The sequence below is a fragment of the Coregonus clupeaformis genome, chromosome 37 (genome assembly GCF_020615455.1).
Source record: "Coregonus clupeaformis isolate EN_2021a chromosome 37, ASM2061545v1, whole genome shotgun sequence".
In the NCBI taxonomy this organism is placed as follows: Eukaryota; Metazoa; Chordata; class Actinopteri; order Salmoniformes; family Salmonidae; genus Coregonus; species Coregonus clupeaformis.
Genome location: NC_059228.1, coordinates 20,250,130 through 20,266,348, shown reverse-complemented (window position 1 = coordinate 20,266,348; position 16,219 = coordinate 20,250,130). Strand labels below are relative to the sequence as shown.

At 40.6% G+C, this 16,219-nt stretch overlaps 1 protein-coding gene across 1 annotated transcript; it reads right to left on the bottom strand.

The window, feature by feature from the left end:
- Positions 1-271: 271 nt before the first annotated feature.
- On the bottom strand, positions 272-6,137 carry LOC121553685 (cytochrome P450 26B1-like). Its single transcript, XM_041866988.1, has 7 exons — positions 5,894-6,137; positions 5,026-5,280; positions 4,386-4,610; positions 3,836-4,111; positions 3,301-3,456; positions 2,662-3,105; positions 272-1,750 (listed from the first exon to the last, which is right to left on the bottom strand). The coding sequence occupies exons 2-7, from the start codon at positions 5,227-5,229 to the stop codon at positions 1,415-1,417; spliced, it is 1,641 nt and encodes a 546-aa protein (XP_041722922.1). The 5' UTR covers positions 5,230-5,280; positions 5,894-6,137; the 3' UTR covers positions 272-1,414.
- Between the last annotated feature and the right edge of the window lie 10,082 nt (positions 6,138-16,219).

Sequence of the window (16,219 nt, the reverse complement as noted above, 5' to 3'; positions counted from 1 at the left end):
AGGTGTAACCTCTTGCAGGTTCCATTCATCTTCGGGGGCGGAGCCTATCACGTGATATGCAAATCATCCTTGTGGTTATGGAATTCAATGTTATGAGTTGGCGAACGAAAACAGACCCAACTTACCACTAAGACTATACACTTTACGCTAATAATTGACTATATTTTGGCATCTCATATTAAAAACATAAAATATTTTATAATATATTGAATAGGCTTATACTGTGATAATACTGACACACTTTTCAAATGTCATATTATCAAAACCTTAACAATTGCATCTATAAACAAGTTCATATTTGTCTTTTTATAGAACGGGAATCTATACATTGTGGTTAACATGATGGCAGCAAAAGCATATTTTGTATGGTAGAATTTCCTATCCTATGACAGAAATACACTTTTTTGTAATTTACTCTTTACATTGTTCTATAGATAATAGGAGCAAAATCTACACAAAAAACACACACATTCAATCAATAGAACAAATACTGTATATACACACTCCGTAAAGGAGAAAAAGTGCTATCTCCTTCCATGAATCCACCTTAAGCGGGTCATTTCACAGCGCTTCCATCATGCTTTAAAATCAACAAGCGATTATTCATACTGATGTAGTACTACTACTAATAATAATAATTTGTTATTTTCTCTAGGTAAGTTTATATAATTGCATTTTGATTTATAGCCTCTAAATAATCGAATAATTAGCTATACTCTAGGCCTATGGTTTGTTTTAACGGTCTATGCTTTACATTGGTTATAAATAACTAGGCCTATTCATTATTATTCCATATGTACACAGACTTAACCGAAGTGTTCTATAAATAAAGCTTATTTGTAATACTACTTCATTTCATACACACATCAAATTATTTATCCTATTTCTAAATGTAGGCCTATATCTCATTTATATCTACTTACATACTGGACATAAACACATACATTTGGAAGGTATTTCTGAATGTATTTCGTGGAGACCAAGTGCAAGATCTGTAAGACAGTTTCGCATTATAGACGGATATTTATAATCAGTCCTGAGCACAGATAATGTTTGTTCTGAGAGGAAAGCCCTACACGTCCATTGTATTATGCATTATGGTGCTGAAATATAGGCTATCATCTTTCGATTTGCTATGTTATAGAAGTGGGCGCCCAGATGTCCGTGAAGAAAAGCAAAACTATGCAGTCACTTTTCCCAGTGCGTAAAAAGGCGATCTTGGCTATAAGCAGATCATCACAGGTCACTCGCACCATGCATTGGTTCCACTCTACAATGACCACCATGTTTCTCACAGGATAGGGTTCTTGCTGATGTATTCAGATTTAATAACTTAATATTGCAATTGCGAAAAATGTATGAGCTTAATGTTTTTAATAATAACACAATGACATCTCTAAACTATCGGAGTAGGCTATGCGTAATTGAAATGCACATGCAGTCCATTGACGGGGTGGACTATTGGCACGGTCTGCATCTTGGGGAATGTTTCCGTGGCGAGTGTCCATTTGCACGTGCCAATCACTTCAACGGCCAGGGTTTTTAGTATCATTTGGGCAAGTTCCTTTCCGACGCAACTCCTTATTCCGCCACCAAATGGAATGTAATTGAAGCGCCCAGTCTTGCTCTCGTCACGCTCGGGCCCGAAACGGTCTGGGTCGAAGATCTCCGGTCTCTGGAACACTGCAGCTGTCTCATGGGTGTCGCGGATACTGTACATTACACTCCATCCTTTAGGAATCTGGTAGCCCTTGGAAGTAGAGAGACAAAACAAAAATTCAACTTCAATACAATCTTTACAAGGTAAAGGTCGCTATTAGCAAGTGACAACCTCTTTACACTCAGACTGAATGCTCTTTGACTTCCAGAAATGTTAAGGCATATTCAGTATCATCTGTATCTCACAACATATCACATGGACCCTAAACATCAATATGAATCATATCAATTGTAAATTAATCATTAATCAGTATGAATAAAGTTTTAATAATCCGACTAGAATACATCTCATCGCATCCACCATCGGGCAAAGGCTAGCCTTGCAGGATATCCAGACGGCTTCAAAGTTATTTATACTTTTAACCTAGGGACCTCAGTTCAGTATATCCCTAATTTCAAATCAAAGCCTATGTGAATCTATTGGTCACTTTATATGGAGCAATGATTGGGAGATGCACTTGAACACTGCACGCATTATGGTGTATTGAAAACTCACCCAATTACTTTGAAAAAATACTGAAATGGTTTTGTATCTGCTTTCGAATAATGGCTTATGTTCCAGCCAGTTGAGGGACTCATTTCCCGACATCACAGTATATCTAAAGTATGATGCGGTGTGGCCTGGTCATGGGGTTGATCTAAGGTCAGCTTCCATACACTCTTAGAAAAAAAGGTTCTGGATAGAACCAAAAAGGGTTCAATGCTTCATATATGGCACCCCTAAAGGTTCTATATAGAACCAACATGTATCCAAATAGAACCCTATATGGAACCCAATGGTTCTATATGGAACCAATTTCGGTTCAGTGAAGAATAACCCCTGGGGTTCTGATCAAAGAACCCTACAAAAGGGAACCTTTTTGGTTCTATCCAGAACCTTTTTTTAAAAGATTGTAGTGCGCTTCCGCAGTGTGTAAAAAGCGCGCGTAATGATTTACTTACGTTCAATTCGAATGTTTGTAGCACCGTCCTGTATCCTCCAGACACTGGCGGGAGAAACCGCAGGACCTCCTTGACGACAGATTCAATGTAATGTAGCTGGCTCAGTTTCTCCATAGTTAAACAAGGAATATGAGACCGAGAACACGGTGCCTCTTCGTTTTCATCCAGTGCGCAATTAACAGTCCCGTTCCCATTCACCAACGGGGTGTTCTCTGCGTCTAGATGCCGATGTTCCTCTTGTTCCGTCGCAAGAGGACCTTTCAGACCATTTTCTTTGCCGGAGCAGCTGTGGGCGCTGTGTGCTTCGTAGCCGAGACCCTCCGACTCCAGCTCTCTCTGGGCTTTCTCCACCACAGCGGGGTGCCGCAGGAGCTGAAGAATAAGCGAAGTGGAAGCACTGGCTGTAGTTGAGTGAGCAGCAAATATTAACTCCACCGCGGTTTCCTAGACACCAGAAACAGAACACAATGAACATTTTATTTAGGCCATTTGCTTTGGTCGTCCAAAGTAAATAAATTGTAAATTCACCTTAGTAGGCTATAAACCTAAAAATAAGACTGACTATACAATTGCAAATGTGGGATTGTGTATGCATATGACCAAAGCAGAATGGATAAACAGAAAAATACTATAATTTACCTTTAACTCCTGCATGCTGAGTTCATTTCCGCTTTCCTTGGCATTGATCAACATGTAATCGAAAGCATCGTAGTACTCCCCAGTCTGTTGTTTCTGCATTTTCTCCTCTATGATTTTCTCCATGCACGCATGTAGGATTTCCCGGGCTTCTATTCCCTAAGAGTAAAACATACATCAGCATGGCTTCTAATGGATTTTTAGCTGCTTTGATTTGATATTTCCATCCAGTGTTTGAAATTATATGTATTATTTTCCATTCTATTCTAATAACATATTGGGAGTTAATGTGATGTGCATGTTTTTTGTCACCCATGCAAGTTAGCAAAATAGTTTGTTATCGTGCCACACCATACAATATGAATTAGGCTACAATTATTTTTTTGAAAACATGTAAAGATATTGATAATAAATAAACGTATTATAATTTCTGGGTTATCATTTCTCAGGACTATCATTTTTACAATGATTAAAACATAAATGAAATATGCGAATAATTTTACAGCATTATAACATTGTTGGCTATAGGCCTACTCACTTTGCGGAGGCCACTCATAGGTGCGTCAATTGGTAGTGAGAAGAGGTTGTTCATGAGTTGCTCAAAGATCTTAGAAAGGTAAACTATGCGTTTTTCCTCCATCTTCAGTCCCAACAAGACTCTGACAGCAATGCGAAATGTGAGAGACTTGGCTGAGACGTAAACATTCACTGGGCCGGGCTCCGAGCACCACTTTGCAATTTCAGACTTGACAACATCTTGCAAGCGAGGTAGGTAAGTCTCCAAGGCCCCGCGGCTAAACACTTTTGCCAAGATCTTAAAGGAAAGGAAAGCATAATAAAAACGTATCACCTGGTTGGCTACAAGGCACTCCAGACAACAATTGAATAATACTTGAGACGAAATTAATTATCCCGATACTTCTCTAGTTATTACCTATATGTAATAACTCAATAACAACAGCAGGGAATTATGTGCATATTTTATTGCCTTGAATTGCCTCTCTGGCGAGTAACAGGCCTAGAAGATGATCAAACCTCACCAAGTTATGTCCCCTACAGGTTTTTACTAATCTTTATTTCATCCTTACTTTTCTCTTCTTCTTGTGTAGATCTCCGATAGAATTGACCAGGGTGTCGGGTCCCAGGATTATCCGGGTGCTCTGAGGCCACTGCGTGCAAACCAAGTTGTGTTCTCCAAGCAAGATTTTACGGATGTTTTCGGCACCAGTCACCCGGATAACAGGCTTTCCTAAAAGGTGAGTTTTAAAAACGTTGCCATGCTTCTCTCTCCTGGAGATGTGGAAGTTGGACCCCTGTCATAAAACACAAACACACACAAAAGCGGTAAAGGAGGTGTTAATTTCATGTGTATAAAGAGGGCGCGTTCTACGCATAGCCTTAAGGCTCTACCCCGTGCCTCCTAGTTTACGCCCAGTCTGGAAGCGGGATGCATTCCTACAGGAAAGCGGTGTGGAATTGAAGTGAAAACGTCTGTTTTTCACCGAAAGAATGAATTACACACGCTCATCAAGTCCACACAAGTATAGTACCATTGACGCATTATATTCAGTATACAGTATACTGCACAAAGTTGTGTGCTATTTCTTTGCAAATTTTTAACACAAACAAACTCTTTAGCTCATCACATGCATGGTGACATACGTCGCATAAAAGGCGCATATAGCCTATCTTGGAACGCTTGTAAGAAATAAACAATACTCCTCATACCTGAAAGAGCCAGTGGAAAGTTTCTCCCACCAGCGGCCAGCCCATGGACCCATTGGGTAGCGGCAACTTGCACTCCATGTCCCGCGTAATGGTCCACCGGAAGGTCCACAGTTGCCTGGAGACTGCAAGCAGGATCAGGGCGGAGAGCACAGATGTGAGCGCTGTGACCAGCGCTGACAAGTGACTGAGCTCCAGAAGGAACATCTCCAAAAATCCACGTGCTACTGTGCAAACTTTGACTCGTGCTTATTTTCTCTGTCCAGGGGAGAGAAAAAAAATCCCCAAAACGTTAATGGAGCTTTTATGTTGCAATTGTTATTCATGCAATTTACTTTCCAATCTTAAAAGGCATTTCACAGACATATTTGTATGACAAGCCTGGTTTCTGATAATTTTGCAGAAGACATGGTTGAAATAGGCTAAACGAAAGAAAAATATGATCCTGATTTAAATCTACTGGAAGTCTCCTTCATTCCGCCTCCATTTACTTCCCCTTGAATGACGAGAAACTGACAAGTATTCCAAATAGTTGTACAGGTTATACATGCGCCGGCTTGTCTATTGTATGTGCGTTTATACATTTCAGGAGGCTCAATAATCCCAAGGCGTCCGGTGTTTTATAGTGCATTGTAATAAATCAGGCAAAAGCGGGGAATACACTCACATTGATTGAAATACAGTAGCCTACAGTTGGCCAACGTTTGAGACGTGTAAGGCGGATGCTGACTAAGAATAGTATAATATCTCCCTTTAAGAAAGTAACACTGAAAAAAGTCGCCTAATTTAAAAGTGTTTGTAGCTTGAAAAAACACAAAAACAGCAAAGAAAACAACTGGAATATTGAATAAGGGGGTGTAGAGAGCCTTACCTTGTTTTACATGTAGAACCAAGTCACTGACAGCAGCAAGAAATTCGTCCTTAAAGGTCTCTTTCCAAACGCATTCCTCCTCCACAATGTATTGTTCGCACCGAGCTTTATAAATATTGGAACACTACATGATCCACCTTCGCAGATGACGTATAACGTTTTTTTTATATATATATCTAAAGAGCTTGATAAATCGCCAGGATTGGAGAAAAGTTTGTGATAGCACTCGGAGATTAAGTGAGCGCGAGCGGGGCGGCTTTGAAAGTGCGTGTAGGGTATGGGGATCGAATGGCAGCTGATTGAGGAGACAGGTAACCAACCAATCACTGAAACCCGTCAGTTTGACGGACTCTGTTCACATAGACCAGTTCTCAATAGGCATGGACATGGTGCAGTGGTATAGCCTCCCCTGCCAACCTGGCCCTGCGTGAATAATAATACATATAGGCCTACACATTAACAATAACCTGAACAAGTTTTCATGCTTTCAAGATGAATTCAACCTGCAAAATTATAGGCAATATTTATTTTCTCGGATAAATAGCACTATTTACATTTTCTAGAACTTAATCTAACGTGAGCAAATTGTTCCAAATCTAGGTTTCCGGATGATTTGTCCTGTAATTTTACGCAGTTGAATTCCTTCCTATGTAATGGTCATATCACAGGGTGAACGTGCTAATTTAAAACCATAATGTACCATTTTAGAAACGGGTACACAAATGTAAAAATAAATGTAAATATAACATTCACTTTAATTCAAAACTTCGGAAAATGCTTTACGCGTGGTTGTGTTAACATTCCTCTGGTCATAATTGGGTTCCCTCTCATATTCAGTGTTGATGAGTGATGGTTGAGGGGAAGCGTGCCCCAGAGATGCCGATCACCTGGTGTCCTCAGTTCTTCCAGGTGGGTTCCTTTTCCGTTCAGGGAACAGACGGAACACCTGTTGCACACATTTTGGATTGGTGGCCAAATTCGTCACCTGAATGTTTAAACAAAGTATTTCATTACAAGAGGGTAACCTACAGTCTCATCTTTAAAAATGTAAATATTTGCATCTAGTGAAAGAAAATGTTTTAAAAAATTGAAAAATGTACACATGATAAAACAGATACAGTAGATCAATGCGGTGCAAAATAGTCTACCTATTTTTTTAAATTGTGAGATGAAAATTGTAATTTTATCTTCAGTTTGATTCCAAATAAAATGTTAGACTGTGGCCTGACATTGTAAACATGTAGTTATCCAACCTTGTCACTCTCTACGATAAATGGGTGTGTAATGACCCTTTATAGCTAAATCCAAACGGCTGATGAAAAAGTTTGAACACTTTTTTGTATTGCTAGTTAACAAGGGTCACGTAATTTTCCCCATTAGGACCTGTTAAGTACCACTAAACTGTTAACAGTTAATAACATAGGCCGATGTTATAACAGCTATATCAACCAAATCAAATCAAATGTACCAATATTTCTCATAAGCCTGTTAGGCCTATGAAAAAATGGTGTGGAGGGCATCAGTTATAGAAGGATGCACTATGTTAACACTATGTTAACAAATCTTAATTGAGCCTCCTATGGCAAGCCATGTCATAGTGAATATGTTCCTCTTAATAGTGAAATTGCTAATGGTACTGTCCAATTGAGTGACAGTGTATGTGTTGTTTTCTGCCATTACATAGTCACTATATGAGCTGACCTTGGTCTTTGCATGCACTATGTCTGTTGTGCTGTTCCCACTGTTCCATAACTCAGCCAAACTCTAGTGCAGGGGTACTCAAGTACTATTTGAGAAGGTCCAGTCACACAAATGTCCTAGGTGGCAAAGGTCCGGATGGATAATGTAATTTGTCGGCATAGTAACAAACCCCAACCTCACAACCCATGCGACCCATGCGACCTCAACGCCAGCTGAGTATAGAGGCTCTAGTGGATTACTGCCTAATTATATGAAATGGTGAAATTATGGCCTGGGGTGTCATTTTATTTCGGTAGGCAATTTCCTACCGTCCACTAGGGGCAAAGTGAGCACCTATCGCCTAAACCTACCCTAACAACACACTATCACAAATGATCGTGAAATAGACACAAATTACTTATTCGATATTCGTGACAGGCACACCATTTTTTCATGCTCACACAATTTTCTAAGTAATTATTTTAGTGTCCACCACACGATTTTCTTCTTCATAACGCATTTGTATTTTCTTCATAACAAATTCAAATTTATTGTGGCTAAAATTAGCTAGGTTAGCTAGGTGGCTAATGTTAGTTTAGCTCATTGAAGCCGGTTAAGATGGAGACATAACATGCGTAGTTTGAATTACTCCAGGAAGTAACGTTGCAGTTTAGCTCAGTGCTGCCACCTCTCATTGAGTAACTCAAGTTGAAGGCCGACCGGGGTACTGTAGGCTGCCATTAGCAACTATATTATCCTTAATACTTATTTTGTGTGCGATTAAAAAATAATTGGTTCAAGGACATACATCTGGTGTATTAGAAGCAATTATTGGTACCATGATTACATTTACGCTAAGATTGACCACGAAGATCGACATTTTCCCATTCAATATAATGGGGGATCCTGTTTTCGGCTAGCAATGCCTGCTGTATCGTGGTCAGCCTTGAACTTCTGTGGCTTCAATGAGAGGGGGCAGTCGTTCTCCCCTGGGTTAAGGTTAAGGTTAGGAGGGTTAGGGTTAGCTAACATGCTAGCTACATAGTTAGGTTTAGGGTTAGGGTATAGATGGGTTGGCTGACAACGTCACGGAAATGTTGCCGGAAGCCGTGCTTTGTTATGATTCTGAACGTTTTTACATTTTTTACATTTTTAGTCATTTAGCAGACGCTCTTATCCAGAGCGACTTACAGGAGCAATTAGGGTTAAGTGCCTTGCTTAAGGGCACATCGACAGATTTTTCACCTAGTCGGCTCGGGGATTAGAACCAGCGACCTTTCGGTTACTGGCACAACGCTCTTACCCACTAAGCTACCTGAACGGTCAGAAAGCTAGCAACAATGACAAGAAGCTGCCATGTGGGGAATCGTAGGTGGCTCGTTTCAGCTAGTAGTATTTTGTTCTTGATGCCATGTCTTGTTTGGAGGTGTTTTGATTTATTTCATGTCAATGCTAATATGGCTCAAATTCACTAGCTAGCTAACCAACAACTGTAACGATGTATTTGAGAGAAAACAAATGCTCATTGTGCAAATGTATTAATGTTTTCAATAAACATTTGGAGACAAAATATAGTTTACAAGTTGTCAACAATCTAAGCCTACCCCGTCTGTTTTGCCCCATAGTTGCGAATATGTCGGTTTTGTTGCTAAACAACCAACCCGTCTATTAAGTAGTTGCAAAGACGCTAATTAGCTAAAATGCTAAAGTAGTCCATCATGTGATTCGAAAACACAACGTTTGGGTTAGGGTTAGCATGTTACCTAACCGTAAATAAAAAGTAGTAAGTAGTTGCAAATTAGTTAAAATTCTAAAGTTCTCAATCATGTGATTTGAAGACCCAACATTTGGGTTGCTAGACCTTTGCGTTATTTTACTACCACTGCTTCGTACATGTCATCGAGAAACCCTCTCTGCCCTCAGTGGGGTGTTTAGTCATGGAACAGCTTGTGTTTGAAATACTGCAGTGATGATTCACACATGGTATAGCCCTCCTTGTCATGTTGGGTTGTAATGATTACCTGCCCATAACCTGGCCCACTCCCTCTTCCTGCTCTGATGTTGATGAAACTCAGCATTTGATATATGATTCATACTTCCAGTTTAATGCCGCTCCTAGATGCAAAGTCTCCAGGTGATTAAGAGGCAAGTCCCATCTCTGTGCCCCCTGGTGCCCTGTGGGCTGCGGCTCTAGAGAGATATATGGAGGAGCCCCCCTGCAGGTAAACAGACAGGGATTGCAGTAGTTATTTGGATTTAGACTAATCTCTCCCATGGGGCAGAATACTTGCCTGAGACCCAGCAGCTCCCCTCCTGTCCTCTTCTTTCACTGCCACTGTGCTGTCATACAACTCCCCTACTAAAGCCAGGTCAGAGGTCTGTTCACTGATTGATTTGATAACTAAGTCAATCTTTACATAATGATGGCATCACACAACAACTTACTGGGACGGAAACCACATCCCATGATTGACTTAGTTATCAAATCAATCAGGGAACACACCTCTGCCCTCGCTTTAGTAGGAGACAAAATGGTGAAGAAAACCAAATGATGAGGCAAGGTGGGCCTGCTAGACAAATCTCTGCAGTGTCTTGAGAGAAAGCTGTAACAGCATTCAGAGTGTAGTCACTGTGACCCAGTCTCACTTTGAAGTGTGAGAGGCAACAACTCAGGCACCTTTCCACTCAAGCTTTTACAGGGGGCAGGGGGATAGTGTGTGTGTGGGAGAGTGAGGAAGTGAGCGAGAGAAAGGAGAGAGAGAGAAAGAGAGGGGGGGAGTATTGTCTTGTCTAGATATTTAGCAAATGTCATTATTAATTTTAACAGCCAAGAAACCGAATACCAAAGAAGAAGCTATCAGCTATGGCTGTGGGAGACAAGTAGGAGCTTGTCAGACATGTGGAGGGAACTGCTCATTCAGACAAGAACACAACGCTCGATGTTAGGATGATACATGAATGTATAAAATAACTGTTTCACTAACAACATCTCAAGAGGGGATTTTGAATTTGTTTCCCTACTGTAGTTTATAAGGCTATTACAATGATTAATAACCCTTAATGTTCTTTTTTTTAAATAGTTAATTTTAATCTAATGATGATTATGCCCCAACACAAAAGAATGTCAAGAATAAATGATTGCTTTATATTATTTGTACCAACATAACATTGAATTAAGTATGGATAATAAATGACTTGGAAACAATTGTGTGAGGTGTGTTTTTTGTTATGGAAAATACTTGACGAAGCAGCTAAATGAAAAGTGATGCAAAGGCTGTCCACAGAGAAGAAGACAGTGCAAACACTGGGAAAAATAAAGTGAACTATGCCACCTATTACCCTGGAGGCATTGCAATGACATGTGTCTGAAACCTTCACTGACATGAATACAGCTACTGTTCCTCTTACTGCAGTGCTGTGTACTTCACTGTCATGTATAGAGATCATCAGATTTTTGGAGGGACAACAGTAAAACACATTTTTGACCCGTGGGATAGCAAAAGTACTTTCAAAACGCCTTGAATGAATTTGGTAAGCACTGTGCTGAAAACTTTGTGTCGAGGGGGGAGTATTTTGATAGATACTTTATTTGGAAGAAATTGTTCTGACACCAATCTTTTGGTCAATTAGTCAAGGAATTAACGGTGTTGAGGTAAATTTCCCATTCCCTTTGAGCATTGCAACATTTGAGGTTATGATTCTAGGTGTTAACGTTAACAGACAATATGGTGAATAAAAAATTGCAGCTATCTCTGTCAAAAATATAATTAACAGTGAAAAATAAAAAGATTAATCCCATCCTTTTGTTGTTTATTTAGTCTTCTGTTGCTATTATTACAGTTTTTTCCAAATGCTAACACACTAAAATGACATGCACAGCACAATTATTTAAACTGACACACAGAGAGCAAAACCTCATCTCAAGTCTCCAAAAGTCTAAACACATTTTCTGCTTTACACACATTTTGCAATTCAAAATGGCACTTTTTAAATGCACTGCACACGGTTCTCTGCATAAGACACAACAATCTGACATAAAGTCACATGTTTGCCATTTCAAAACACTGCCATTCAAAATGACACTACATGAGCTAATTGGCCAATACATGTGCCAGCTGGCCAAACACCTCAATGGTTAATTGTTACCACTTCAATCAGGAAGTAAGCACTATGAAAAGACCACAGGTGAGCACCTTTTGTTTTACAACAACAATGGAAGACGTTGCAGAGAGAAGAAGAGGAAGAGGAAGAGGGAGGGTGAGAATGAGAGGGGGAGGAAGAGTGAGAGGTAGGGGTAGAGCTGGTAGAGGAGTTAATGGCCAAAGAAGACAACAACTTTCAAATGAAAGCAGAGCAACCTTAGTTGATCATGTCATCAACCATGGGCTGACAATGCGAGAGGCTGGACAGAGAGTGCAGCCCAACTTGAGCCGTTTTACTGTCGCCTGTGTCATCCGGACATTTAGACTGGAGTACAGGTATGTAACCAACATTTATTTCACACTATGTAGTACACCCCATGTCATAGTGTATCAGTTGGGTGACACCTGTTTACTTCATGAATGGCTGATGTCATACACTAACTGCACACGTTTCCTGTACAATTTACTCTACTGTGGGGGAAATATCTTTAGGCTGCATTGTCCAAGCCCTATATTTTTGTTTTTTTGTTTTTCTAAAGGACTGAGAGACGCAACCATGGTGGAGGAAGGGGCCAAATGTTCACCGGGGTACAGGAAGCTGCCATTGTAAACTTGGTTTTGGAAAATAATGAAATCAGATTACGAGAAATTCAAAGCTACATTATCCAAGACAACACCATATTCAACAAAATTAAACGAGTCAGTCTGTCCACATTGGCTCGCATTCTCAAGCGAAACCAAATCAGAATGAAACTACTTTATAAGGTGCCATTTGAGAGAAACTCTCAAAGAAACAAAGAGGTCAGATGAGCATATGTGGATGTAAGTACAATATTGACTGCAGTACACTACACGCAAAATTGTTTCCCAGTGTACTGGATAACAGCAGTGCTTTTGTTCTTTATTTTCAGGGAGTACTGGAAATGGATGCTCATGCAATCCCACATGAGTTCATCTGTATAGATGAGGCTGGGTTCAACCTAGCAAAGACCAGAAGAAGGGGGAGAAACGTCATTGGCCACAGAGCCATTATAGATGTTCCTGGCCAACGTGGTGGGAACATCACAATGTGCGCTGCCATCTCCAATACGCATGGTGTCCTCCACCGTCATGCCAACCTTGGACCATACAACACAGCCCATATTCTCACATTTCTGGACAGACTCCACAACATTCTCATACCACCAGAGCGTATGAATGATGCAGACCATCAAAGAACCCAGTATGTTGTAGTATGGGACAACGTGAGCTTTCATCGTGCAGCCCCAGTCCAAAATTGGTTTGCTGACCACCCACCATTTCTCATGCAATACCTCTCACCATTTCTGAACCCCATAGAATAGTTATTTTCGGCATGGCGGTGGAAGGTATACGACCGGCAGCCCTTTGTGCGCATGCCTCTTGTGAAGGCTATGGAAGAGGCATGTGATGAGATTGATGTGGGTGCGATTCAGGGATGGATAAGGCACTCAAGGCGCTTCTTCCCTCGATGTCTGGCAAGGGAAGATATTGCCTGTGATGTGGACGAGGCGTTGTGGCCAGACCCAGCTGTGCGGCAAGATGCTGCCTAATTATTTTTCTAGCCTCTTTTTTTTTCTATATATTTTTTCAGCAAATTTTTTCAGCAATTTTCTTTTTAAATTTACTGTTTTTTGTGAGCATATTTTTGTTCAGTCCAATGTAAATATATCTGCTGTGCATATGTTGCACTGACTTGTTTGATGAAAAAAAAAAAAAAAAGTTTCAACAGCATGTGTGTGTATCTGCAAATATTTCTGTGCATGTGAACAATCTGAAGAATTTTCTACAATTTGAACTATTTTAGTATTATAGCAAAGCATACTAAAGATGAGAGTGCTTTTCATTATGCCCAACAGTGTGTAGTTGGTTAGACAAAAATCTGGTAATATGAATGAAGTGTGTGCCATTTCGTGCAAACGTTTGATTTTGATAATGCTATATGTAGTTTTGGTTGCAGTGCTTCATTTTGCAGGATATATGAGGTATTTTGCAGTTTGGGTGTGTGGTTTTGTGAATTGTGTTAAGTATTTTGATAAAACCAGCCTAGTTTGCAAAATTGTGTTTTAGCAATTGGGAAAAACTGTAAACATGCTGTAGGACACTCAAATTTAAATTGAAAGCCAGTTCCACTGCTTTTTCCCTTCATTCTTCACTTCTAATCAGGGACAGACTTAGACCTGGGACACCAGGTGGCTGCAATTCATTATTACGTAGAACAGAAAACCAGCAGTACTCCAGACCTCATAGGGTAAGATTTGAATACCCCTGCTCAAGGATATTTAATTTCAATTTTCATGCTTATTACCACAACGTCTTTGATCAGTAATTACACCACACACACACACACACGCAAACACCCACACACCATGGTAAAATTCATAACCCCACGGACAACTTCGAAATCCCCCATCGTTCTATCAAGACCTGTTCTCTCAAATGGAGCTTTCTAATTTTTATTTATCCATCAAGTTAGACAGAGTGAGAAAAAGTTCAAAGGGGGTGAGATATCCCGTGATCTCACAGTGAGGTAGAATAAAGAGAATGTGCTTTAATTTGGAGAATTGTGGCTGTCTGTCATGTCACATAAGTACACACAGTGAGCACTGGGCTGATCTGGTTTATATAATAATATAATAAATGCCATTTAGCAGATGCTTTTATCCAAAGTGACTTAGTCATGCGTGCATCCATTTTTCATATGGGTGGCTCCAGCGGGAATTGAACCCACAACATTTGACGTTGCAAGCACCATGCTCTACTGACTGAGACAAGATGGCTCTGACAGACACGGTCGCCCTGTTTCTAGCTCCTAGCCAACTTTGCAGTATTATTATACTTTTTTTTGTTATTTCTTACATTATTTGCTCAGAATGTTTCTTGTATTATTATCTACGGCCAAAAATAACTTTTGGACATTACATTGGCGATCACTCACCAGAAATTATAGCAGAAATTCGATTGTGCACCCCAATACATGTCAGACATACTTTTAAGTTATGTACCCAGTAGGTCCCTCAGGTCCTCTGACACTGGCCTTTTAACTATCCCAAAGCCTAGGACCAAGAGGCATGGAGAGGCAGCCTTTAGTTATTATGCCCCCAGCCTCTGGAATAGCCTGCCAGAGAACCTGAGGGGGAATGAAACTGTGGACATTTTAAAAAGAGATCTGAAAACACATCTTTTTAGCTTTGCTTTTCCTTAGGGTGCTTTTTAGTCGTTCAGTTTTTATTGTTATTCTTTAGTTTTTTATCCTCTTATGTTTGTGTAGTAAATATTTCAGTTTTTATTTTCATTGTTTTTATTAGTTTTTTTCCTGTGAAGCACAATGCGTTGCATTCCATGTCTGAAATGTGCTGTATAAATAAAGTTTGATTTGATTTGACTTCCCTGACCTGGATCCTTTGTTTGAACTTCCCGAGGCAGCTCTATTCACCCCGGGGGCTGCACCAAAACGCTGACGCCGTAGAAGAGGAAGTGGGGCCCTAGTCAGACTCAGGCGGCTTGCATACCATCCACCGCTTTTGAGTAAAGGACTCGCTAACGTTCAGTTCCTGGACAGTAAAGTAGACTAGCTCAGGGTGAGGATCTCCTTCCAGAGAGACGTCAGGGACTATAACATACTCTGTTTTACAGAATCATGGCTCTCTCCGGATATATTGTCCTGTCCATTCAGCCAGCGGGGTTAACCCTCCATCGCGCGGACAGGAAGAAAGAACTCTCCAGGAAAAATAAAGGTGGAGGGATTTGTTTCATAGTGTGATTGTGGTAACGTACAGGAACTCAACTCCTTTTGTTCTCCCGATCTGGAATAACTCACCATCAAATGCCAACCGCATTACCTCCCAAGATAATTTTCTGCAGTCATTGTCACTGCTGTGTATATTCCCTCCCAAGCCGACACCACAACGACTCTCAAGGAACTACACTGGACTATGTGCAAACTGGAAACCGCATATCCTGAGGCTGCATTTATTGTAGCTGGGGACTTTAATAAAGGAAATCTGAGGAAAACACTACCGAAATTCTATCAACACATCTCCTGTGCTACACGCGCATGACATCCTCTGGATCATTGCTAATCTCCCTTCCAGGACAGCTACAAGGCCCTCCCCCGCCCTCCCTTCAGATCATGCCTCCATTCTGCTCCTCCCCACCTATAGGTAGAAACTTAATCAGGAAGCACTCGTGGTAAGGACTGTTCAACGTTGGTCTGACCAATCGGAATCTATGCTTCAAGATTGTGTTGATCACGCGGACTGGGAAATATTCCGGGTCGCCTCTGAGAATAGTATCGACGTATACACTGACTGGGTTCATCACGAAGTGCATAGAGGATGTTGTTCCCACTGTGACGATTAGAACTTATTCAAACCAAAAACCATGGATAGAGGGCCGCATTCGCGCAAAACTGAAAGTGCGAACCACCACATTTAACCATGGCAAAGTGACTGGGAACATGGATGTGTATAAACAGACCAGCTAC